At 41.4% G+C, this 27493-nt stretch overlaps 1 protein-coding gene across 1 annotated transcript in view; it reads right to left on the bottom strand.

Annotated features, from left to right (window-relative positions):
• LOC120041366 (copine-5-like) overlaps positions 1 to 27493 on the bottom strand; it is a gene marked incomplete at its 5' end in the record, with an annotated part of 143649 nt that overhangs the window by 20435 nt on the left and 95721 nt on the right. Inside the window, 3 exons of the mRNA XM_038986311.1 lie at positions 6635 to 6762; positions 11911 to 12092; positions 13117 to 13163. Coding sequence (XP_038842239.1) covers positions 6635 to 6762; positions 11911 to 12092; positions 13117 to 13163 — 357 coding nt within the window. The remainder of the gene's footprint in view (positions 1 to 6634; positions 6763 to 11910; positions 12093 to 13116; positions 13164 to 27493) is intronic.

Raw genomic sequence — 27493 nt, 5'->3', positions numbered from 1 at the left:
GACATGCGCTGTCAACTGTGGGACCTTATATAGACAGGTTTGTGCCTGTCCAAATCATGTCCAATCAATTGAATTTAACATAGGTGGACTCCAATCAAGTTGTGGAAACATCTTAAGGATGATCAATGGAAGCAGGATGCACATGAACTCAATTTTGAGTCTCATAGCAAAGGGTCTGGATACTTATGTAAATAAGGTATGTCTGTGTTTTATTTTGAATAAATTTGCACAAATTTCTAAAAACCAGTTTTGCTTTGTCGTTATGGGGTATTGGTAGATGGGTAAAAAAAAGCAGACATTGAATATCCCTTTGAGCAGCCTTTCTTAAAGTATTGTTCACTGACCTGTTAATGTGTGACATGTCAGAGTAAATGTATAATTATTTTATTAATTACTGGAATTGATTTTGGCCAAATGCAACTGCACTCTCTGTTCAGTGTGCACTCTGCTTAGCAGCGGTGTCTCTGCTCAGTTTGGCAGCTGTGTGAGTGGGTGGAAGATTCCAGTGCTTCATGGTTTACCGGATGTTTTTCCGGCAGTTTTCACTCCGCAACCCACACGCTGCAGTGCTGTTGTTCAGCAGCAGATGATGCGCTGTCAGACACTGGCTTGTCATTCCCACTCGTCATCACTCACCGCTGTCATCGAATGGACTCAAGCTAGCAACAAGTTCTGACTGAGCTCAATTGTCACGAAACGCAAATACAGCGATGAGTTTCTCTCTCTTGGTTTAATACAAACCTTGAGAATTAACGAGGAGTGCCAGCAACGTGTTTTGTGCAGGGAATTTCTTAGTAATGAGTCTCTCAAAACAAACAAATTAAAACTACAGGTCCTGACCAAACATCCACAGCATGACGGTAAACCCAGGGAATTATTTCAGAACAGGGCAGAATGCTTCAGGAAACAATTATTCGACAGTGGAAGACAGTAAGTCAGCTAGCAAGGCATTTTCGTCATTTTATAACAGGTTATGATAAGCAGAAATAAGGGAATACCATCTCTCATAGTAGTAGATGTGAGTTTATCTTTTAAACAATCCACCTGTACACAGCTATTAGCTAACGTTTAGCCAAAGCAAGCTATCTAGCTACTGATAGTGCAACCTGTTGTTGTTAAAATACAATAAATCATTTGCATTCTGAACTGGAATACACTGATTGACGCAAGATTCTTTTTGAGACAAACACACTCACTCAGTTCTGGGTTGTTCATCTACAGCAGGAAGCGGTCTCCTGCCTGACTGAGAACCCACTCACAGTTCTGGGTTGTTCATCTACAGCAGGAAGCGGTCTCCTGCCTGACTGAGAACCCACTCACAGTTCTGGGTTGCTCATCTACAGCAGGAAGCGGTCTCCTGCCTGACTGAGAACCCACTCACAGTTCTGGGTTGCTCATCTACAGCAGGAAGCGGTCTCCTGCCTGACTGAGAACCCACTCACAGTTCTGGGTTGTTCATCTACAGCAGGAAGCGGTCTCCTGCCTGACTGAGAACCCACTCACAGTTCTGGGTTGTTCATCTACAGCAGGAAGCGGTCTCCTGCCTGACTGAGAACCCACTCACAGTTCTGGGTTGTTCATCTACAACAGGAAGCGGTCTCCTGCCTGACTGAGAACCCACTCACAGTTCTGGGTTGTTCATCTACAACAGGAAGCGGTCTCCTGCCTGACTGAGAACCCACTCACAGTTCTGGGTTGCTCATCTACAGCAGGAAGCGGTCTCCTGCCTGACTGAGAACCCACTCACAGTTCTGGGTTGTTCATCTACAACAGGAAGCGGTCTCCTGCCTGACTGAGAACCCACTCACAGTTCTGGGTTGCTCATCTACAGCAGGAAGCGGTCTCCTGCCTGACAGAGAACCCACTCACAGTTCTGGGTTGCTCATCTACAGCAGGAAGCGGTCTCCTGCCTGACTGAGAACCCACTCACAGTTCTGGGTTGCTCATCTACAGCAGGAAGCGGTCTCCTGCCTGACTGAGAACCCACTCACAGTTCTGGGTTGTTCATCTACAACAGGAAGCGGTCTCCTGCCTAGCTGAGAAAGCAGTAGATGTTCTGATCCAGTTTGGCACCACATACGGTGCCTTCGGGAAAGTATTCAGACCTCTTGACTTTTTCCACATTTTGTTTGGTTACATCCTTATTCACAAAATGGATTAGATTGTTTTACCCCCTCATCAATCTGCACACAATAGCCAATAATGACAAAGCAAAAACAGGTTTAAATTATTTTGCTAATTTATTAAAAAAAAAAAAAAACTGAAATATCACATTTTTAAAAGTATTCAGACCCTTTACTCAGTACTTTGTTGAAGCATCTTTTGGAGGGATTACAGCCTCGAGTCTTCTTGGGGACGACGCTCCAAGCTTGGCACACCTGTATTTGGGGAGTTTCTCCCATTCTCTGCACATCCTCTCAAGCTCTGTGGTATTGTGTGTAGATCGCTGAGGATTTTTATTTATTTAATCCATTTTAGAATGAGTCTGTTTCGTAACAAAATGTGGAAAAAGTCAAGGGGTCTGAGTACTTTCCATAAGGCACTGTACCTATGGCAGGGAGGGTACTCAACTCTGGCATACTTTAGAAACAAGTAAAGAAACAAGTAAAGAAACAGACTCAATGCTGAGCATGACCAGTGTTGCGCTGTCACTAACTGAGCGCAGAATAGACCTGCTTCAACCAGTCACACACCTCTCATTAGGACCGTGTGTGTGTTTTCTGGTCTACATCTGTGTGATGTGATCAATCAGTTTATTCCAGTTCGGAATAAAAAGGATTTATTTATTGTATTTTAACAGCAACAGTTCCAACCTAGACTTTTGCTTTCAACAATAGTTTCTACAGTAAGATGTACAGTAGGCCTGATCATTTTTCATCTGTATTGTTACTTAGGGTTGCACTATCAAACACTGAGCCTGTGTGTGTGTTCTGTTATACATCTGTGTGATGTGATCAATCAGTTCATAATTAAAATGATTTATTGTATTTTAACAGCAACAGTTCCAACCTAAGAGTGTTATATATATATATATATACTGTATATATACTGTATATATATACACTACCGTTCAAAAGTTTGGGGTCACTGGAAATGTCCTTGTTTTCCATGCAAACACACATGAAACGAGTTGCACAATTAATAGGAAACATAGTCAAGACGTTGATGAGGTTAAAAATAAAGCATTTTAATTTTCAATTGTGTCCCTCAAACTTTGCTTTCTTCAAAGAATCCTCCATTTGCAGCAATTACAGACCTTTGGCATTCTAGTTGTCAATTTGTTGAGATAATCTGAAGAGATTTCACCCCATGCTTCTTGAAGCACCTGCCACAAGTTGGATTGGCTTGATGGGCACTTCTTACGTACCATACGGTCATGCTGCTCCCACAACAGCTCAATAGGGTTGAGATCCTGTGACTGTGCTGGCCACCCCATTATAGACAGAATACCAGCTGACTGCGTCTTCCCTAAATAGTTCTTGCATAGTTTGGAGCTGTGCTTTGTGTTATTGTCGTGTTGCAGGAGGAAATTGGCTCCAACTAAGCGCTGTCCACAGGGTATGGCATGGCGTTGCAAAATTGAGTGATAGCCTTCCTTCTTCAAGATCCCTTTTACCCTGTACAAATCTCCCACTTTACCACCACCAAAGCACCCCCAGAACATCATATTGCCTCCACCATGCTTGACAGATGGCGTCAAGCACTCCTCCAGCATCTTTTCATTTTTTCTGCGTCTCATGAATGTTCTTCTTTGTGATCCCAACAACTCAAACTTAGATTTGTCTGTCCATAACACTTTTGCTTTTCTTTCAAAAACAAGGACATTTCTAAGTGACCCCAAACTGTTGAATGGTAGTGTATATATATATATATATATATATATATATATACAGTGGGGAGAACAAGTATTTGATACACTGACGATTTTGCAGGTTTTCCTACTTACAAAACATGTAGAGGTCTGTAATTTTTATCATAGGTACACTTCAACTGTGAGAGACGGAATCTAAAACAAAAATCCAGAAAATCACATTGTATGATTTTTAAGTAATTCATTTGCATTTTATTTCATGACATAAGTATTTGATCACCTACCAACCAGTAAGAATTCCGGCTCTCACAGACCTGTTAGTTTTTCTTTAAGAAGCCCTCCTGTTCTCAACTCATTACCTGTATGAACTGCACCTGTTTGAACTCGTTACCTGTATAAAAGACACCTGTCCACACACTCAATCAAACAGACTCCAACCTCTCCACAATGGCCAAGACCAGAGAGCTGTGTAACGACATCAGGGATAAAATTGTAGACCTGCACACGGCTGGGATGGGCTACAGGACAATAGGCAAGCAGCTTGGTGAGAAGGCAACAACTGTTGGCGCAATTATTAGAAAATGGAAGAAGTTCAAGATGACGGTCAATCACCCTCGGTCTGGGGCTCCATGCAAGATCTCACCTCATGGGGCATCAATGATCATGAGGAAGGTGAGAGATCAGCCCAGAACTACACGGCAGGACCTGGTCAATGACCTGAAGAGAGCTGGGACCACAGTCTCAAAGAAAACATTAGTAACACACTACGCCATCATGGATTAAAATCCTGCAGCGCACGCAAGGTCCCCCTGCTCAAGCCAGCGCTTGTCCAGGCCCGTCTGAAGTTTGCCAATGACCATCTGGATGATCCAAAGGAGGAATGGGAGAAGGTCATGTGGTCTGATGAGACAAAAATAGAGCTTTTTGGTCTAAACTCCACTCGCCGTGTTTGGAGGAAGGAGAAGGGTGAGTACAACCCCAAGAACACCATCCCAACCGTGAAGCATGGAGGTGGAAACATCATTCTTTGGGGATGCTTTTCTGCAAAGGGGACAGGACGACTGCACTGTATTGAGGGGAGGATGGATGGGGCCATGTATCGCGAGATCTTGGCCAACAACCTCCTTCCCTCAGTAAGAGCATTGAAGATGGGTCGTGGCTGGGTCTCCCAGCATGACAACGACCCGAAACACACAGCCAGGGCAACTAAGGAGTGGCTCCGTAAGAAGCATCTCAAGGACCTGGAGTGGCCTAGCCAGTCTCCAGACCTGAACCCAATAGAAAATCTTTGGAGGGAGCTGAAAGTCCATATTGCCCAGCGACAGCCCCGAAACCTGAAGGATCTGGAGAAGGTCTGTATGGAGGAGTGGGCCAAAATCCCTGCTGCAGTGTGTGCAAACCTGGTCAAGAACTACAGGAAACGTATGATCTCTGTAATTGCAAACAAAGGTTTCTGTACCAAATATTAAGTTCTGCTTTTCTGATGTATCAAATACTTATGTCATGCAATAAAATGCAAATGAATTACTTAAAAATCATACAATGTGATTTTCTGGATTTTTGTTTTAGATTCCATCTTTCACAGTTGAAGTGTACCTATGATAAAAATTACAGACCTCTACATGCTTTGTAAGTCGGAAAACCTGCAAAATCGGCAGTGTATCAAATACTTGTTCTCCCCACTGTATATAAATGGGTATTTCATTTAATTGTTATTTGTCTATGTTGCATTTGTTAATTGGCATAAGTACAATGAAATGTACCGATATCTATATATAGTTGCATGTTTTCGTAAGCTTAGGTCCCAGGAAAGACAGAATTTCAAAATTGGGTCCCGGGCTGAAAAAGTTTAAGAAGCCCTGCCTTTGAGCATGGTCTTAGTTACACTTTGGATGGTGTATCAATACACTCAGTCACTACAAAGATACATGTGTCCTTTCTAACTCAGTTGCCGGAGAGGAATGAAACCGCTCAGGGAATTCACCATGAAGGGAAAGGGTGACTTTAAAACTTTTACAGAGTTATGGCTGCAGCATGCTATGGGTATGCGTGTCATTGGCAATAACTGGGTAGTTTTTTTGTTGTTGATGAAAATAAATGGAATAGAGTTAAGCACAGGCAAAATCCTAGAGGAAAACCTGGTTCAGTCTACTTCCAACAGACACTGGGAGACAAATGCACCTTTCAGCAGGACAATAACATACAACACAAGGCCAAATATACACTGGAGTTGCTTACCAAAACAACATTGAATGTTCCTGAGTGGCCTAGATACAGTTTCGACTTAAATTGGCTTGAAAATCTATGGAAAGACTTGAAAATGGCTGTCTAGCAATGAACAACAACCAACTTGACAGAGCTTGAAGAATTTAGATAATAATAATGTGCAAGTATTGTACAATCCAGGTGTGCAAAGAGATTTAACCAGAATGAATAACAGCTGTAATCGCTGCCAAAGATGATTCTAACATGTACTGACTCCAGGGTGTGAATACTTATGTAAATTTGATATTTCTGTATTTCATTTTGAAGATTTATTTTCTTTTCACTTTGTCATTATGGGTTATTGTTTGTAGATGGTTGAGAAAAAACAACAATTTAATCAATTTTTAATTCAGGCTGTGACACAATAAAATGTGGAATAAGTCAACGTTTATGAATACTTTCTGAAGGCATTGTATTTATTTTCCAAGCTAAAGCACACAATATTCTACATACAGCAGCTTAGGACCAAAGAGTTGGTCCTTTATCTCAGTATTATTTTAAACACCAGCAATGGTATTCTCTAGATTAGGATTAGCATATTTTCATTCAATGACTCACTTGGCTACGTGGTTGACGACCGGAGCAAAGTTGGTTGGTCCGTAGAGTTGTACAGTCTTCAGACTCTGATGGTATGCTTCTAGAATCCCCCCCATTCCGTTGCAGTAAGGGTTCTCTATGTTGCCATTCTGTGAAGGAGAAAATACAAACATGTTACCTGAATTAGTTAATCAGGTAAATACCTTTTTGAATTGTTCATTTCTGAGATATAACCAGGATAATATAGTGAGGGAATCGACGACGTGAGTGTAAAGGCGTACGCATACATCGGTTCGGTTTGTTCCAAGCAGAATTCGGCTGGGCAAAGCGAACGTCTCTGCTCGCATACTCCCTAAAGACCTCGCTTGTAAAACGAGAAAAAAAGTGGCAATATTACTGTTGTTTGTCCCTCTTAAGCCACCGTAGCAACAACATCACCAGTAACACTTCTTCAAAATAGTCTGAATTAATTAATCTAAGATAAGTCAAGAAATTTGTAATTAATTTTGACGTTTTTACTCCGGAGTTGTAAGTGGCACAATTTTACATATAACTAAGATGTTCGGGCTCAAAAACAAAGTTGTCATTGTACGCTGATGATTCGTGTTTTCTTTTAAATCCACAATTAGAATCACTCCACAGCCTCATAGAAGATCTAGATACTTTTCTAACCTCTCTGGATTAAAACCAAATTTTGATACTATTGTAATATTTTACGTATTGGATCACTAAAAAATAAAACATTTACATTACCGTGTAGTTTAATAATAAAATGGTCTGACATACTCGGTATACATATCCCGAAAGAAAGAAATGATCTCACTTAAATACATTTTAATAAAAAGTTAGCAAAAATAGATAGGTTCCTTTCCATGGTAGCAAGATCTTGTCTGTTTGTGGAAAAATCACCCTGATTAACTCTTTAGTCATATCATAGTTGACCTATTTGCTTATGGTTTGGCCTACACCTAGCAACCAGTTTTTATTATTATTATATGAGTACAAAAGATGACATTTTATTTGGAATGGCAAGCCAGACAAAATTAAAAGGGCCTATTTATATAATGAATATGAATTTGGAGGGCAGAAATGATCAAATATTAAAGCATTAGACCTCTCACTAAAGGCTTCAGTCATACAAAAGTTATACTTAAATCCGAACTGGTTCTCTAGCAAATTAGTAAGAATGTCTCACCCCATGCTCAAGAATGGCCTTTTTCCCTTTATTCAGATGATTTGAAAACGAAATTGTCTACAAAATATCGTTATTTTTTAAACAAACCATAGAAAGTTGGTTGCAATTTCAGTTTAATCCATCAGAAAATACAGAACAAATAATTAAACAAATAGTGTGGTTAAACTCAAATATACTAATAGATAAAAAAAAAACGTATAGGTAAAAAACGAATAGATAAAAAAAACGTATTATTAAAAAAAAGGTATAATCTTTGTAAATAATATCATAAATAGGACTGGTGGAGTTATGTCACACATGCAGCTAACACAAATATATGTAAATTAAATATAAATATATGTACCATAAATTACAACCAACTAATTGCAGCATTACTGCAAAAATGGAAGAGGCAAGTGGAACGGGAAAAAGTAAGGAACTTGTCTGTATTAAAGACCAAAACTGGTTAAAGAAAATTATGATAAATAAATATATATACCAGTTTCATTTAAGGACCATATAGATTGTAAAATAGTTGGGAAGAGATTCTTTGATGTACCAACTCCATGGCATCTGGTTTATGAATTGACACGCAAAACAACGTCGGATTATTATACAAAATTCTTGCAACCAATAGAATGTTATAGATATGGGAGACATAACCTTCAAAGCTCTGCAGATTTGGCTGCGAGGAGGCAGATTCATTACATCATTTATTTTGAATTGCAAAATTTAATTGGAGCTAACGCTGCAGATAGCAATACTGGGTGATTTGAAAAGTCATAGTCAATCAATCAATAATATAATAATACTTTTAGCTAAAATATTTATATTTAATTTACAATCTGTACGAGAATAGAAAGGTTCAGAACATTTTTGAAGCATCACGGGACAGTTTAAAAATATATGGCAAATAAAATCCAAAATGGATGGTGTTAAGAGATAGATGGGAGGGGTTGAATGGAGCTGAAGGGTGGGACTAATAACAACAAGATAACCAATGTAAAATATACTATGTCTGTAAAATGTATATAGGTTCAGAACTTTTGTGAAATAGCACAGTTATAAATATTTGGCAAATAGAAATCAAACTGGATGGACATCAGAAATAGAGGAAGGCCAGGACAAAAACCAAACAAAATATAACTATTTAAAATAGATTGTGTCCGTAAAATGTATTTGGCACTGTGTGTATAAGCTGGAAGTGGAAGCCAAGGAAGTGTTGTTATTCATTAGTTTACTCCAATTAGGGGAGGGGTGGTAGGGTTTGCGGGAAATAATAAAGGACCAAAAATTATGTATACAGTATATATATATATATGTAAACATTTAAAGTTTCAGAGCAGTACTTCTCAAGTGAAAAAATGTCCATGAAAACTGGTAGTCTACTGCAGAAAGAAGGGACTAGCTGCTGCACTCTCTCCTCTGTCTCGTTGAATGACAGCAAACACATCATTGTAGAATCCCGTTCACAATTCCCACCCCTACTGTTGATCAATCAGCCAATGAAGGAGCGTGGACTTCGGATACCGAATTTCGACTTTCCTCAAGAAAAAAAAAATTGTTGCGCGAACAGCCGAAGAAAATAACCCGCCGAACACCAAAATGAATCAAATTCTTTCATAATATACTGGGACAGGCTGTAATCTCCATATATAGAGTGATTTTGATAAGCCTCCAACCTAAAACCAACATCATTCTACCTTCACTGTACAGACAATGAGAATAGAAACCCTTGAAAGTGTGCTGGTTGGTTGGTTTTCATCATATTGTCAGATGTGTGAATAATCTTAATCAGAAAGGAGGGTGAGACGACGGATACCCTGCAGATGGGCTGCTCACCACAATCCACATTAACTGGCTGAATTAAGACTAATTGATTTAAGAATCCTTAAGGCTTACAGAAGCTAATTTGCACTATAAAAAGGTTTAAATTAAACCTGTGTTTTAATTTATGCATGCTCATATCTGTCAAAGGAACACACATGTTCACACTCTCTCTGTCTTCTCTGTGTTCCCACTGTCACTGCCTCACACACACACACACACACACACACACACACACACACACACACACACACACACACACACACACACACACACACACACACACACACACACACACACACACACACAGACACACACACACACACACACACACACACACACACACACACACACACACACACACACACACAAAATACGTTTGTAGCATTGCGCCGGAGGAGATGGCTGCCGAGCTCCTAACCAATTGTGCTATTGTGTATGTTTTTTTGCGTTGTTTGTAACTTATTTCGTACATAATGTTTCTACCACCGTCTCTTGTGACCGAAAAGAGCTCCTGGATATCAGGAGAGCGATTACTCACCTGGATGAAAAACATTTCTTTAACGAGTCGGACGCGAATGGTTTACTTCAGACACCGGAAAAGGCCCAAATCCCCGTCATTCTCATGAAGAAGAGACGGAGATATCGGAGATGTAGGTAGGGGTGCCTCGTAATGATCTGATGGCGAGTGGGTAATCCGCCTCTTCCATCAGCCAACGTGCAATCATTGGATAAAAAAATGGATGAGCTCCGATCAAGACTAACCTACCACTGGGACATTAAAAACTGTAACATCTTATGTTTCACCGAGTCGTGTCTGAACGACGACATGGATAGCATACAGCTGGCTGGGTTTTCGGTCCATCGGCAAGATAGAACAGCTGCCTCCGGTAAGACAAGGGGTGGCAGTCTGTGTCTATCTGTAAATAACAGCTGGTGCAGGAAATCTAATATTAAGGAAGTCTCGAGGTTTTGCTCGGCTGAGGTAGAGCATCTAATTTTAGGCTAAAGACCGCACGATTTACCAAGAGTGCTTTTCCTTAATTTTAGGCTCCCCAGCGGTGCAGCAGTCTAAGGCAATGCATCTCACTTCTAGAGGCGTCACTACAGACCCTGGTTCGATTCCAGGCGGTGCACAATTGGCCCAGCGTCGTCCGGGTTAGGGTTTGGCTGTGGTAGGCCGTCATTCTAAAGAAGAATTTGCTCTTAACTGACTTGCCTAGTTAAAGGTTCAATTAAATGTCTATTTACCGCTGCAAATCGATGCTGGCACTAAGGCCGCACTCAACGAGCTGTATAAGGCCACAAGCAAACAACACATTTGCTCATCCAGAGGCGGCGCTCCTAGTGGCCAGGGACTTTAATGCAGGGAAACCTAAATCCGTTTTATCCAATTTCTACCAGCATGTTACATGTGCAACCAGAGGAAAATAAACTCTAGACCACCTTTACTTCACACACAGATACGCGCACAAAGCTCTCCCTCGCTCTACATTTGGCAAATATGACCATAACTCTATCCTCCTGATTCCTGCATACAATAAAAAACTAAAGCGGGAAGTACCAGTGACTCGCTCAATACGAAAATGGAGAGAAGCCTGGGGGAAGCCTGTCAGGAAGTCCAGGATCCAGTTGCAGAGGGAGGTGTTTAGTCCCAGGGTCCTGAGCTTTGAGGGCACTATGGTGTTGAACGATGAGCTGTAGTCAATGACTAGCATTCTCACGTAGGTGTTCCGTAGGTGTTACAGGATCATTAACTGGGGGGAACTCATTGGACATCAGATAACACCCAGCTGTGTCCGTTGTGTGTGTGTGTGTTTTGGGTGTGTGTGTGTGTGTTTTGGGTGTGTGTGTGTGTGTTTTGGGTGTGTGGGTGGTGTGTTTTGGGTGTGTGGGTGGTGTGTTTTGTGTGTGTGTGTGTTTTAGGTGTGTGGGTGGTGTGTTTTGGGTGTGTGTGTGTGTGTTTTGGGTGTGTGTGTGTGTTTTGGGTGTGTGGGTGGTGTGTTTTGGGTGTGTGGGTGGTGTGTTTTGTGTGTATGTGTGTGTGTGTGTGTGTTTTGGGTGTGTGTGTGTGTGTGTTTTGGGTGTGTGTGTGTGTGTGTTTTGGGTGTGTGGGTGTGTGTGTTTTGGGTGTGTGTGTGTGTGTGTGTGTTTTGGGTGTGTGTGTGTGTGTTTTGGGTGTGTGGGTGTGTGGGTGGTGTGTTTTGGGTGTGTGGGTGTGTGTTTTGGTTGTGTGTGTGTGTGTTTTGGGTGTGTGGGTGGTGTGTGCAGTCATATGATGATGATAGGTAGTTACCAAGGGGAACTCATGGGAGACTTGTCCATCAGGGGGCAGCTTGGCTCCGAACCCCAGAGCAGGGAACATCTTGTCACTGTCATAGTCCTGAATGATCTCCCCTACAGCCTTCAGGGCCATGGCATATGCATTCATCTGGTACGGGTTCATGTAGTGGAGAGAGGTGGACTGGGACGGGTTACCTACGGAGGGTTAGAGGTTAGAGGTGAGTGATGCAGCATACTGGACTGAAGACCCTCACAGTGAGACATCCAAGAGCAGCAACATGGAAACTCAGTCTTAATTCAGTAAAGCTAACACAGTCAGTAAAGCTAACACAGTCAGTAAAGCTAACACAGTCAGTAAAACTAACACAGTCAGTAAAGCTAACACATTAGAGAACTGTTGTCTCCTGGTGTTTCATTTTTATAATTATGTTGAGCTAGTGTTGCCCACCTTGACCTTACAGCTTTCCACCTCTTTCTTCACCTGTCTGTTCCACCTCTCTCTCTCTCTCTCTCTCTCTCTCTCTCTCTCTCTCTCTCTCTCCCTCTCTCTCTCTCTCTCTCTCTCTCTCTCTCTCTCTCTCTCTCTCCACCTATCTGTTCTACCTCTAACTCTCTCTCTCAATCTCAATCTCAATCTCAATCTCTCTCTCTCTCTCTCTCTCTCTGCTCCGAACCCCAGAGCAGGGAACATCTTGTCACTGTCATAGTCCTGAATGATCTCCCCTACAGCCTTCAGGGCCATGGCATATGCATTCATCTGGTACGGGTTCATGTAGTGGAGAGAGGTGGACTGGGACGGGTTACCTACGGAGGGTCAGAGGTTAGAGGTGAGTGATGCAGCATACTGGACTGAAGACCCTCACAGTGAGACATCCAAGAGCAGCAACATGGAAACTCAGTCTTAATTCAGTAAAGCTAACACAGTCAGTAAAGCTAACACAGTCAGTAAAGCTAACACAGTCAGTAAAGCTAACACAGTCAGTAAAACTAACACAGTCAGTAAAGCTAACACAGTCAGTAAAGCTAACACAGTCAGTAAAGATAACACAGTAATGGTATTGTAGTGTGATTTTCAATAGCTTTGTAAATGGGATTGCATTGGAATTGCATGTTTCATTATAGACTTTGTGTTTGGTGAAACCACAATGTAACCCAGTCTTTTACAAAAGAAGTAGTGTCATAAATTGGTGGAGTGTAGTAGAAAAGTACCAGCCCTCACCATTGGATGCAGTGAAATCAATGGCCACCGTGAAGTGAATCTGGGTTCTGGAAGAAAAAAACAGAGAGAAGAAGATTGATATTAGAGAACTGTTGTCTCCTGGTGTTTCATTTTTATAATTATGTTGAGCTAGTGTTGCCCACCTTGACGAGCTAAACAACCACTCTGTCTCCCCACTCTGGGTGTTTCTCAATACGCATACAACCGTCGCTACAAACCCTTATGCTCCGACGATGTTCTCTTGAGTACGTTCTTGTGAGGACAAGAGTGAGGACAATGTACAAAACATTCCATTTGAGAAGCACTCCCACTCCCCCTACTGTATTACCTTACGCTGCTCCTACCCTACACAGAACCTTCTTCCAGCCAGGACAATGGCAGCAATAGAGACCAAAACAACATATACACAAAGCAAAATGTGTTTACTTCATAACTATCAGCTAGCTATATGTGAATCGTAATAATGTAGCTAACCAGATAGTTTAACAGGCAAAAATGACTTAAATCTAATATCATGAAAGATAGATGTCAATTCTTCGTGGGTATCTGGCTAGCTAGCAGGGCTCCGTAGTGGTGCAGCAGCTGCATCGCAGTGCTAGTGTCACTATAGACCCTGGTACGATCCTGGGCTCTATCACAACTTGCTGTGATCGGGAGTCCTATAAGGACGAAGCACAATTGGCCCTGCGTCGTCCGGGGTAGGGGAGGGTTTGGCCGTGTTAGGGGAGGGTTTGGCCGGGGTAGGCCGTCATTGTAAATAAGAATTTGTTCTTAACTGGCTTGCCTAGTTAAATAAAATAAAAGCAAACAGTACTAGCTAGCCAGTTAGCACTATTGACTATTATGGACTTACAATCCATATGTAGGCAGTAGAACATGCCGAAATTAACATAGTATGTATTAACGTATCAACATAAAATATTGGAGTCAGGTAACACATGAGATGTGAATAGGCAGCATTTCATTCTGAAGTCGGAGTAAATTTTCTCTCAATAATGTCCGCCATTCATTTCAAGAAATGGTTGCATCATATTTCTTTGCATACTTGCATTGATGCATGCTTCAAAATATGTACAAACGGAGTAGGCATTCGAGCAGTGCTCTGCGTGCCCCATTTGATTTGGACTCATCCTCCGACCCTCCCCTGCTCCAATTGGCGTGGTCAGAACACGATAGTATGCATTTTGAGAAACACCCTCTGGCTCCGCTACGTACTTCTACTTACAGCTTTCCACCTCTTTCTTCACCTGTCTGTTCCACCTCTCTCTCTCTCTCTCTCTCTCTCTCTCTCTCTCTCTCTCTCTCTCTCTCTCTCTCTCTCCACCTATCTGTTCTACCTCTAACTCTCTCTCCACCTATCTGTTCTACCTCTAACTCTCTCTCTCAATCTCTCTCTCTCTCTCTCTCTCTCTCTCTCTCTCTCTCTCTCTCTCTCTCTCTCTCTCTCTCTCTCTACCTGTCTGCTCCACCTCTCTCTCTCTCTCTCTCTCTCTCTCTCTCTCTCTCTCCACCTGTCTGCTCCACCTCTCTCTCTCTCTCTCTCTCTCTCTCTCTCTCTCTCTCTCTCTCTCTCTCTCTCTCTCTCTCTCTCTCTCTCTCTCTCAATTCAACTCAATTGACTTTATTGACATGGCAAGTTCATTATTACTTACATTGTCAAAGTATACATATCGAAAAATAAAAATCAAATATATATGTATATATATACAATATATATATATATATCTATATATAAATAAATGGTGGGACCAACAGCAATAATAATAGTAGTAGTGGACATGGGATTACCATTAACAACAACTACAACAACAATATTAATCAGAACAACAATACATTAAAGCAATGGTAGTAGACCAGTCTCAACATGACTGAGAAGACACATGACCTGGTATGAAAGACAAAACAAAACAAGATGGGAAATATTATCAACATTACTTTGCACTTTTCACTGGCTGTCCCTCAGGTTGTGGCAGGAGGACACATATTTGGCTGCCAAAACTGCACATTTTGGCTTTTCACCCAATAAATATTTGATTTTTTCTTCATCTTTTATAGTTTCAAATTCTTTGTATTGAATTATAATTTTGGGAAAGAAATATTCTCTTAGGTCTGAGTATTTGTCACAGTGTAATAGGAAATGTAGCTCTGTCTCTACCTCTCCCCTGGAGCAGAGTGAGCACAGCCTGTCCTCTCTGGGCAGCCAGGTTTGTCTGTGACGACCGGTCTCTATAGCCAGACTGTGCTCACTGAGTCTGTACCTAGTCAATGTTTTCCTCAGTTTTCTATCAGTCACAGTGGTCAGATAGTCTGCCACCATGTACTATCTGTTTAGAGCCAAATAGCATTGAAGTTTACTTTGATTTTTTGTGGTGTCTTTCCAATAGGTGATATATTTTTCTTTTTGTTTTGTGATGATTTGGTTGGGCCAGATTTTCTGAGGGCTGTCTTGAGGCTCTATGGGGTTGGTTTGGGTTGGTGAACTGAGCCTCAGAACCAGCTGGCTGAGGGGACTCTTCTCTGGTTTCATCTCTTGACATTGTAGAGCTGTGTGATGGAATGTTTTGGGGTCACTTGTTTTTAGATGGTTGTAAAATTTGATGGCTCTTTTTTCTATTCGAATGAGGAGGGGGTATTGGCCTAATTCTGCTCTACATGCGTTATTTTTTCTTTGTACTTGCAATACAGTCTTGCAAAACTCTGCATGCAATATTTCAATTGGATGTTTGTCCCATTTAGTAAATTCATTATTAGAGAGTGAACCCCATATTTCACTGCCATATAGAGCAATTGGTTCTATAACTGATTGAAAAATTTTGAGCCAGATTCTAATTGCAATTTCAATTTTGATGTTCCTTTTAATGGCATAGAATGCTCTTCTTGCTTTGTCTCTCAGCTCATTCACAGCCATGTGAAAGCTACCTGTGTTGCTGATATTTAGTCCTAGATATGTGTAGTTTTTGGTGTGTTCTAATAGAACTGTGTCCAAATATAATTTATATTTGTTATCCTTATTTCCGGACCTTTTTTGGAATATCATTATATTAGTTTATTTTAGGTTAACGGTCAGAGCCCAGGTCTGACAGAACCTGTGAAGACGATCTAGGTGCTGCTGTAACCCCTCTTTAGTGGGAGACAGCAGCACCGGGTCATCTGCGTATAGCAGACACTTGATTTCAGTGTTGTGTAGGGTGATACCAGGTGCTGCCGATTCTTCTAATGTTTTTGCCAATTCATTAATGTAGATGTTAAATAATGTTGGACTTATTGGGCACCCCTGTTTCACTCCCCGCCCCTGAGAGAAGAAGTCTGTTTGCTTGTTGCCAATTTTAACCGCACATTTGTTTTTAGTGTACATTGATTTAATAAAATCATATGGTTTCCCTCCAATACCACTTTCTATTAGTTTATAAAAAAGACCTTCGTGCCAAATTGAATCAAATGCTTTCTTGAAATCTACAAAACACGAGTAGATTTTGCCTTTGTTTTGGTTAACTTGTTTATCAATTAGAGTGTGGAGGGTGTAAATGTGGTCTGTTGTACGATAATTTTTTAGAAGTCCAATTTGGCGTTGTGTTCGTCAAGGAAATTATGTAGTCTGCTGTTTATAATACTGCAGAGAATTTTCCCCAAGTTGCTGTTAACGCAAATTCCTCTGTAATTATTTTGGTCAAATTTGTCTCCATTTTTATAGATTGGTGTGATCAATCCCTGGTTCCAAACATCGGGGAAAATACCTGCAGTGAGGATAATGTTGAAGAGTTTGAGTATAGCCAATTTGAATTTGTGGTCTGTATATTTGATCATTTCATTTAAAATACCATCAGCACCACAGGCCTTTTTGGGTTGGAGAGTGCATAGTTTTTCCAATAATTCTTCTTCTGTAATTGGGGTATCCACAGGATTCTGATAGTCTTTGACTGCTAATTCAAGGATTTGTAATTTTTCTTTGTATATCTTTTTGTTCTGGGCTCTTTGTTATATTGCTGTAGAGGTTTGCAAAGTGATTTCTCCACATATCCCCATTTTGGATAGCCAATTCCTCATGATGAGGTTTGTTTAATTTATTCCAATTCTCCCAGAAGTGGTTTGATTCTATGGATTCCTCAATTTCATCCAGCTGATTTCTAATGTGCTGTTCCTTTTTGTTCTTAGGGTGCGTTTGTATTGCTTCAGTGTTTCCCCATATTGAAGGCGTATATTTTTGTTGTCTGGTTCTCTGTGTTTTTGATTAGATATATTTCTCAATGACTTTCTTAGATTTTTGCAATCATTATCAAACCATTTTTCATTATCTGTTATTTTTGGTTTGCTCTTATGCTTCTTTAAATTAGCCAAGGAGGCTAATTTGTCAAATATAAAGTTTATGTTCCTAACGGCCAAATTTACACCTTCATTGCTGAAGGAGAATGTTAAGGCTAAAACGTTGTCCAGGAGAGATTGTATTTTTTGGCTACTAATTGCTTTTTGGTAGATGTCTGTACTGTTTGCACTCTGTCTATAGGCCTGTTTAGTACCATGTAATTTATTGGGCCGTGATGCTTCATGGTTGGGTTCTGCTCTTCTCAGATACACTGTGATTTTACTGTGGTCTGAGAGAGGTGTTAGTGGGCTGACTGTGAAGGCTCTGAGAGACTCTGGGTTTAGGTCGGTGAGGAAGTAGTCTACAGTGCTGCTGCCAAGGGATGAGCTGTAGGTGTACCTACCAAAAGAGTCTCCTCTCAGCCTGCCATTGACTATGTACAGACCCAGTGTCCGACAGAGCTTCAGGAGCTGTACTCCGTTTTTGTTTTTCACTTTGTCGTAGTTGTTTCTGTGGGGGTATGTGGGGAGGGAAAGGTTGTTGCTTCCTGGTAGGTGTTTATCCCCATGACTGTTAATCGTGTCTTGTTCTTCTGCTGTTCTAGCATTCTAGCACTCTCTCTCTCCCCACCTCTCTGTTCCACCTCTCTCTCTCTCTCTCTCTCTCTCTCTCTCTCTCTCTCTCTCTCTCTCTCTCTCTCTCTCTCTCTCTCTCTCTCTCTCTCTCTCTCGTCGGAGTGCATGCTGGGAGTGAGTCGTCAAACAGGAGTGATTGTGAGAGCGACTGGAATTCTTTTCACTCTATTGGGTTTTGGTATGTATATATATATATATATTGATTAGTTTAGTTGTTTTAAGGGTATCTTGTCTAACTATCACTAAGCACGTATAGGGGTGGTGGGATCGTTGAGGTTGATTTTTCGCGAGGGCACAACCAGCGGGTGGGGCTGGTTGCAATGGCCACTCGTGGAAGTTTGGAGTTTGAAAAACTTAGTAGGCGACATGGAGTAAAAATCCCTGCCGCGGCTGGGTGTTCAGTGGAAGAATGTAGCTTGGCTGTGGGTGCTATCATTGGGTATGATAGCATCAAATCAGCCTCAAGGATGAATAGCGCAGTAGTGATATTCTTAGATTCCATTGAAAAGGTGAATAAGATGGTTGAGAGGGGTGTTGTGTTGCGGGAGACACAGACGCCGGTATTTCCGCTTATGAATCCGGCGAAGAAAGTTATATTGTCTAACGTACCACCATTTGTTAGAGATGAAGTGTTGGAGCGAGAGTTATCTCGTCATGGTCAAATCGTATCTACAATAAAGAAGGTTCTTTTTGGATGCAAATCTCCGTTGCTGAAACATGTCGTGACTCATAGGAGACAAGTGCATATGATCTTAAAAAAGGACATTGATGAACTGAATTTAGCGTTCAGTTTTAAGATTGATGGATTTGATTATGTTTTCTACGCTTCTACTGAATCAATGAAATGTTTTGGCTGTGGAAGAGAGGGGCATTTGGTGCGTAGTTGTCCCGTGAATGAGCGCGCAGAGCCCGGTAGTAGCTCTAGTGCTGGTGCAGCTAACGCACCACCGCGAAGGGATGAACATGCTAAGGGTGCAGGGGAACGGAGAAGGTGGGCAGATGTGGTTGGAAAAGTAGGAGAGGAAGGCATTGTGGATAAGGGGGCAATTGTGGTAGATCAGAACAAAGAGGGAGGGGAAACAGTAGGTGAGATGGCGACTGCCGTCGCTGAGGTGGTGCTGGAAAATGAAATTGGAGATAAAGAGGAGATTGAAATAACGGAAAAGGAAGCAGCTGTTTTCAAAGTACCGAGGAGTAAAAGGAAGAATTTAAGGGGTGGTGAAGGGTCTAATTCTAAGAGGAAGGTAGAGATTGATAAATCAGTTGAAGATGAACAGGTTGTAGAGATGGTGGAGTTTTCTTCTGGGGAGGATAGCGAGAGTGAGTCATCTGACGCGTCACAACAAAATAGCGAGATAACTGGGGTGGAAGGGAGGTATGGGATTAAGAAGGTATGTCAATTTCTGAAGTTGACAAAAGGGAAGAAATATATGCAGGATTACAATATAACTGATTTTTTCCCTGAAAGTGAATTGTTTATTGAATCAGCAAAGTTTCTGATGTCAAAAATTACAGGGGGAGGTTTGACAAGCCCTGAAATTGCTAGACTCAAGAAAGTGGTCACGAGAGTGATAAGTGATGTAAATTCTAAAGAAAATGAAAGAGTTCAGTTGCAGTTTTAACTCTGTAAAGAGATGTGGTGTCTGTATCTTCCTCTGTATATTTTTTTCATCCATGAGCAGTTTTAAGATTTCTTCTTTAAACGTAAATGGGGCAAGAGATGGTAAAAAAAGAGCGATAGTGTATGAGTTAATTAGGGGAAAGGGAAGTGACATAAATTTTCTACAAGAAACGCATAGTAATTTGGAAAATGAAGTTATGTGGCAACAGGAGTGGGGGGGGACAGTGGTGTGTAGTCATAAAAACTCAAAAAGTGGGGGTGTGGCTATCTTGTTCTCAAAAGGGTTTTTGCCGTTGTCATATGAGGTTGAAGAGGTAGTTGAGGGGAGGTTATTAAAAGTTAGAGCAAGGTATGAAAACATCACTATGTGTCTGATAAATGTATATGCCCCAGTGGTGGCAGTTGAGAGGGTATGTTTTTTAGAGACATTATCAAATACCATTGAGAAATGTAACAATGAAGATTATTTATTTATTGCTGGGGACTTTAACTGCACAGTCAGCGATTTAGATAGAAATCACCAAGAACCTCATATAGCCTCAAGGAATTTTTTAAAACGCCTCATTGTAACACATGAACTGTGTGATATTTGGCGGAGTCAACATGGAAGCACAAGGCAGTACACCTGGGCGCATGTGAGAGAGAACACCATCTCTATGGCCAGGTTAGATAGGTTTTATTGTTTTGAGCATCAATCTCAGGTCTGTAAATCAAGTGTGATAACCCCAGTGGGATTTTCTGATCATTGTTTAATAACAGAGGTGGTGTTCATTAACGATGTAAAACCCAAAAGCGCATACTGGCATTTTAATATAACTTTATTGAGTGATGCTCACTTCAGGAAATGTTTTAGTTTTTTCTGGGAAAGGTGGAGGTCTCAAAAGGCCAGTTTTGTATCCCTTCAACAGTGGTGGGATATAGGGAAAATCCAGGTTCAACAATTCTGTAATCAATACACGAGGAATGTCACCAAGGATATCACCAGATCAATGAAAGCCCTAGAGTTTGAAATAGTGGAACTCATGACGTTGGGTGAGACCACAGGAGATCGAGGCCATACTCAGGCCCTCAAGAGGAAAAAAGCTGCATTGGCAGACCTGCTGGGTATCAGAGCACAGGGGGCATTGGTGAGAAGTAAGTTTCAGGGAATCTCTGAAATGGATGCCTCATCCAAATTTTTCTTTGGTTTAGAGAAAAAGAATGGACAAAGAAAAATTATTCATTGTCTCAAATCAGCTGTTGGACAAGAGCTCACTAGCCCTAGTGAAATTAGAAAGAGGGCAGTAGAGTTCTATGCTGAGCTCTACAAGTGTGAGTACAAAGAGGATAAAACAGTGACACAGCAGTTCCTTGATGGGCTCCCACAGGTGGCTGCAGAAGCTCAGGTTGAGATTGAGCAACCATTGTCTTTGCAGGAGTTATACACTGCATTAAAAGGCATGGAAAATGGAAGAGCACCAGGCATTGATGGGCTTCCCGTTGACTTTTTTAAGTCTTTTTGGGCTATGTTGGGAGAGGATTGGCTAGCAGTAGTTAATGATAGTTTAACCGGAGGGTTACTACCAATAAGCTGCAGAAGGGCTGTCCTCACCCTACTGCCCAAAAAGGGTGACCCTAGGGAGGTGAAGAACTGGAGGCCGGTGGCTTTATTGTGCACTGATTATAAGATCCTGTCCAAGGCTTTGTCCAACAGGCTGAGGGAGGTGATGGGGCAAATCATACATACGGACCAGTCCTACTGTGTTCCTGGCAGGCAGATAGGGGATAACATTTCTCTGATTCGTGATTTTTTGGACGTCTCTAGGGCTATTGGGTTGGATGCTGGTCTAATTTCAATTGATCAGGAAAAGGCATTTGACCGAGTTGAACATCAATATTTATGGCACACGTTTGAGGCGTTTGGGTTCAGCTCTGGTTTTATTGCCATGATAAAGGTGATATATGGTGACATTGAAAGTGTATTGAAAGTTAACGGTGGTTTGAGTGCTCCTTTTAAAGTGTGTAGAGGTATTAGGCAGGGATGTTCTTTATCAGGGATGTTATATGCCATTGCTATAGAGCCACTACTAAATAGCATTAGAAGTCGCATTGAAGGGGTGTACCTTTCAGAGGATATTCCTCCTATTCGTCTCTCAGCCTATGCTGATGATGTAGTTGTTTTAGTGAAAAATCAAGCGGAGGTGGATAGTTTGAGTCTAATGGTTGATCGTTTTAGGGGAATATCCTCTGCAAAGGTAAATTGGGAAAAGAGTTGTGCTTTACAGATTGGAGAATGGTCTGGAGGGATCATGGCTTTGCCAGGGGGGCTGGAATGGTGTAAGGGAGGTTTTAAGTATCTTGGAGTGTACCTAGGAGATGAGGGGATTATGGAAAAAAATTGGATTGGGGTGGTTGAAATGGTGGAAGGGAGGATGAGGAGATGGCGTTGGTTGCTATCTCGTATGTCATATAGGGGGCGAACTATTATAGTTAACAATGTGATTGCCTCTGCACTATGGCATCGGTTGTCAGTTTTAGAACCACCATCTGGCCTTCTAGCTAAGATACAGGCAATTATTGTGGATTTCTTTTGGGATAAATATCACTGGGTTCCACAAAGTGTGTTGTATTTGTCAAAAGAGGAGGGGGGACAAGGTCTTGTACATCTTGCTAGTAGGGCTGCTGCTTTCCGGTTTCAGTTTATTCAAAGGTTGCTTTATGGACCGGAAAATGTGGTGTGGAGAGGGGTGGCAGGTCTTGTATTACAGAGGGTTGGAGGATTAGGTTTAAAGAAGGCTTTATTTCTGGTTGATAGTAGCCAGATTTCTAGGGAGGGAGTACCTCCGTTTTACAGAGGTCTTCTCAGAGTGTGGAGCATAATGAAGGTGTCCAGACGAACTTCAGCGGAGTCAGTGCATTGGCTGTTGGAGGAACCTCTGGTGTATGGGGCAAGACTGGATTGTACAACTGCAGCTGTTCCACATTTCTCCAAGATTCTGGTGAAGGGCAAAATCATCACCTTAAAACAGTTAATGGCCATGGCTGGGCCCGCCTTAATGGATGGAAGACGGGTGGCTGAACATTTGGGGGTGAGGTCGGAAAGGATTGTCGGACAAATGCTGGGAAGCTGCAGGAAGGCTCTGTCAGCGGAAGAGTGGGGTATGCTTAATAGCCACAAGAAGAAGGTACAAGATGAAGAAGTCTCATTTCCAAGACTAGGGATTACACCAAATATCCCAGAGTCAGAAAGAAAGGCGGTATTGCTGGATTTGAGAGGGTTGGAGGAGGTGGGTTTGGATGAGGTGAATGGGAAGGACTTGTATAGGGGGTGTGTAAAGGTGTTGAATAAAGATAAATTGAAAAATAGAAAAGACACTCCATGGAGGGTAAAATTGGGAATTGATGACAAGGTAAAGCCAGCATGGAGAGCACTGTACAAACCACCGTTACAAAAGGGTACTGGTGATATGCAATGGAGGGTTTTACATGGCATCATTGCAGTTAATGCTTTTGTATCTGTTATTAACTCAGATGTTAGAGATGGATGTCCTTTTTGTAATATAAGAGAAACCATTTTTCACTGTTTTATGGAGTGTGAGAGGATAAAACCTCTATTGGAAATGATGGAATCTTTGTTTAAAGCTGTAGGGGAGATTTTCAATAATACTGTTTTTATTTTGGGGTTTCAATATAGTAAGCAACAGAAAAGAAAATGTCAACTGTTAAATTTTATTTTGGGACAAGCTAAGATGTCAATTTTTCTGAGTAGGAAACATAAGATAGAAACGGGATATGGGCAGGATGTAAGATGTGTTTTTAAAGGATTAGTGAAAGCAAGAATAAAAGTGGATTTTGAGTTCTTCTCAGCTGTAAAAGATCTCCCATTGTTTGAGGAGAAGTGGGCCTACGAAGGAGTGCTTTGTTTTGTAGAGGAGGGGAAATTATTTTTTGTTGATGAAATAAGTTGAATGTATATGTTCTTTTGTATTTTTATTTTTATTTATTTTGTTTAGGAATTACATTTGTTGTTTCATTTCTGAAAAGGCAGTGTGTCATTATTTATGTTAACACTTGAGTATAAAATAAAGGTTTTATAAAAACTCAAAACTCTCTCTCTCTCTCTCTCTCTCTCTCTCTCTCTCAATCTCTCCTCTCTCTCTCTCTCTCTCTCTCTCTCTCTCTCTCTCTCTCTCTCTCTCTCTCTCTCAATCTCTCTCTCTCTCTCTCTCTCTCCAGCTCTCTCTCTCTCTCTCTCTCTCCCCACCTCTCTGTTCCACCTCTCTCTCAATCTCTCTCTCTCTCTCAATCTCTCTCTCTCTCTCTCTCTCTCTCTCTCTCTCTCTCTCTCTCTCTCTCTCTCTCTCTCTCTCTCTCTCTCTCCACCTCTCTGTTTTACCTCTCTTTCTCGCTCTCTCTCTCAATTCAATTAAATTCCATTCAAGGGCTTTATATGCATGGGAAACATATGTTAACATTGCCAAAGCAAGTGAAGTAGATAATAAACAAAAGTGAAATAAATAAACATAAATATGGGTTGTAAGCTTTTTTTACAATGGTGTTTGTTCTTCACTGGTTGCCCTTTTCTTGTGGCACCAGGTCACAAATCTTGCTGCTTTGACGGCACACTGTGGTATTTAACCCAGTAGATATGGGAGTTTATCAAAATTGGGTTTGTTTTTAAATTCTTTGTGGATCTGTGTAATCTGAGGGAAATATGTGTCTCTAATATGGTCATACAGTTGGCAGGAGGTTAGGAAGTGCAGCTCAGTTTCTCATCTCTCTCTCTCTCTCTCTCTCGCTCCCTCTCTCTCCATCTCTCTCTCTCCATCGCTCTCTGGCTCTCATCTCTCTCGCTCCCTCTCTCTCTCTCTCTCTCTCTCTCTCTCTCTCTCTCTCTCTCTCTCTCTCTCTCTCTCTCTCTCTCTCTCTCTCTCCAGCTCTCTCTCTCTCTCCCTCAATCTCTTTCTCCACCCCTATCTCTGACTCAATATCTCTCTCTCTCTCAATCTCTTTCCCCACCCATATCTCTGACTCAATATCTCTCTCCATCTCTCTGTTCCACCTCTCAATTTAATTTCAATTTAAGGGCTTTATTGGCATGGGAAACACATGTTTACATTGCCAAAGCAAGTCAAATAGATAATTAAAAATATAGAAACAAACAAAACATTTTTTTACAGTTAACATTACACTCACAAAAGTTCCAAAAGAAGAAAGACATTTCAAATGTCATATTATGTGCAAATAGATAAAGTACAAAAGGGAAAATAAATATAAATATGGGTTGTGTTTACGATGGTTTTTGTTCTTCACTGGTTGCCCTTTTCTAATGGCAACAGGTCACAAATCTTGCTGCTGTGCTGGCACACTGTGGTATTTCATCCAATAAATATGGGAGTTTATCAAAATTGTCTGTTTTCTAATTCTTTGTGGGTCTATGTCATCTGAGGGAAATATGTGTCTCTAATATGGTCATGCAGGAGGTTAGGAAGTGCAGCTCAGTTTCCACCTAATTTTGTGGGTCGTGTGCACATAGCCTGTATTCTCTTGAGAGCCAGGTCTGCCTACGGCGGCCTTTCTCAATAGCAAGGCTATGCTCACTGAGTGTACATAGTCAAAGCTTTCTTCCAGTTTGGGTCAGTGACAGTGGTCAGGTATTCTGCCACTGTGTACTCTCTGTTTAGGGCAAAATAGCATTCTAGTTTGTCTGTTTTTTTTGTTGATTCTTTTCAATGTGTCAAGTAATTATCTTTTTGCTTTCTCATGATTTGGTTGGGTCTAATTGTGTTGCTGTCCTGGGGCTCTGTGGGGTCTGTTTGTGTTTGTGAACAGAGCCCCAGGACCAGCTTGCTTAGGGGACTCTTCTCCAGGTTAATCTCTCTGTAGGTGATGGCTTTGCTTTGGAATGTTTGGGAATCGCTTCCTTTTAGGTGGTTGTAGAATTTAACAGCTCTTTTCTGGATTTTGATAATTAGCGGGTATCGGTCTAATTCTGCTCTGCATGCATTATTTGTTTTTTTACGTTGTACACTAATAATATTTCTGCAGAGTCTCAATTTGGTATGTGTTCCATTTTTTTAATTATTGGTCAGTGAGTAGACCCCAGACCTCACAACCATAAAGGTCAATGCGTTCTATAACTGATTCAAGTATTTTTTGACAGATCCCAGGGCCCAGGTCTGACAGAATCTGTGCAGAAGATCTAGGTGCTGCTGTAGGCCCTCCTTGGTTAGAGACAGAAGCACCAGATCATCAGCAAACAGTAGACATTTGACTTCAGATTCTAGTAGGGTGAGGGTGGGTGCTGCAGACAGTGTCCTCACCATTTACTTGATATATATGTTGAAGAGAGTGGGGCTTAAGTTGCATCCCTGACTCACCCCACGGCCCTATGGAAAGTAATGTGTGTGTTTTTTTGCCAATTTTAACCGCACACTTGTTGTTTGTGTACATAGATTTAATAATGTGGTATGTTTTTCCCCCAACACCACTTTTCATCAATTTGTATAGCAGACCTTCATGGCAAATTGAGTCAAAAGCTTTTTGAAATCAACAAAGCATGAGAAGACTTTGCCTTTGTTTTGGTTTGTTTGTTTGTCAAATTAGGGTGTGCAAGGTGAATACGTGGTCAGTTGTACGGTAATTTGGTAAAAAGTCAATTTGAAAATTGCTCAGTACAATGTTTTCACTGAGGAAATGTACGAGTCTGCTGTTAATGATAATGCAGAGGATTTTCCCATGGTTGCTGTTGACGCATATCCCACGGTAGTTATTGGGGTCCAATTTTTCTCTACTTTTGTGGATTGGGGTGATCAGTTCTTGGTTCCAAATATTGGAGAAGATTTCTATCTCTCTCTCAATCTCTCTCTTCACCTCTCTGTTCCACCTCTCTCTCCCTCCCCTCTCTCTCACCTCTCTGTTCACTCTCTCTCTCTCTCTCTCCACCCTTCTGTTCCATCTCTCGCTTTCTGTCTCCCCTGCTCTCTCTCTCCACATCTCTTTCTCCACCACTCTGTTCCACATTTCTCTCTCTCTCTCTCTCTCTCTCTCTCTCTCTCTCTCTCTCTCTCTCTCTCTCTCTCTCTCTCTCTCTCTCTCTCTCTCTCCACCTCTGTCTCCACCTCTGTCTCCACCTCTGTCTCCTACAAAGATATGACAGCTCTCTCTCTCCTACAAAGTTACCGTTACGTCCCATCGGCTCGGCTTAAATACATAATCCTCCCCACCGCAATTACCCAGAAGCCATCACTCTCTGCCCCAGCTCTCACCTGGGAAAGAAGCACAGACCAAACCGACCCAACCACCTTTCCTGCTCAAGCGGGGAGACTTCTCAAAAATTAAGGTAGATTTTTTTGTATATTTCATATTTTTTATCCTGTCTCCCAGTGTAGGAGAAATGTATTCACATTCACGGCAGCAGAGCAGCAGCCGGTCTGGTTTCCAAGCCCAGTTAGGCAGCAAGTCAGTCATGTTCAACCCCATCTGAGGCGTGGAATATTAACATCATCAATTTTAAATTCAGTCCTGTGCTAGTCGTCTCTGTCCCTATTGTATTTTGCCTACAGTGAATAATCATGCATGACCATTTAGGCTGTCAGCAATATGCAAACAGCATCACAAACATCTAGGAAAAAGTAGAAAAAAAAATCCTCAAATGGTTTATTATAACCCAATATGCCGAGGGAGGTGAAAGTACTCACGATTTGACAGGAAAGTAAGTGTCCATAATGAGAGACAAGGGATTAGTGCTACATAACATTGTATCGAAGCTACACTGACAAAAACCTAACTACTGTGCAGAATTTGATTGAATAATTTCAGTATCTCACTAGTGTACATATA

Source organism: Salvelinus namaycush, unplaced genomic scaffold, assembly GCF_016432855.1.
Source record: "Salvelinus namaycush isolate Seneca unplaced genomic scaffold, SaNama_1.0 Scaffold450, whole genome shotgun sequence".
NCBI lineage: Eukaryota > Metazoa > Chordata > Actinopteri > Salmoniformes > Salmonidae > Salvelinus > Salvelinus namaycush.
Note: the sequence above shows the minus strand (reverse complement) of the source record. Positions and strands in the feature narration are given on the sequence as shown.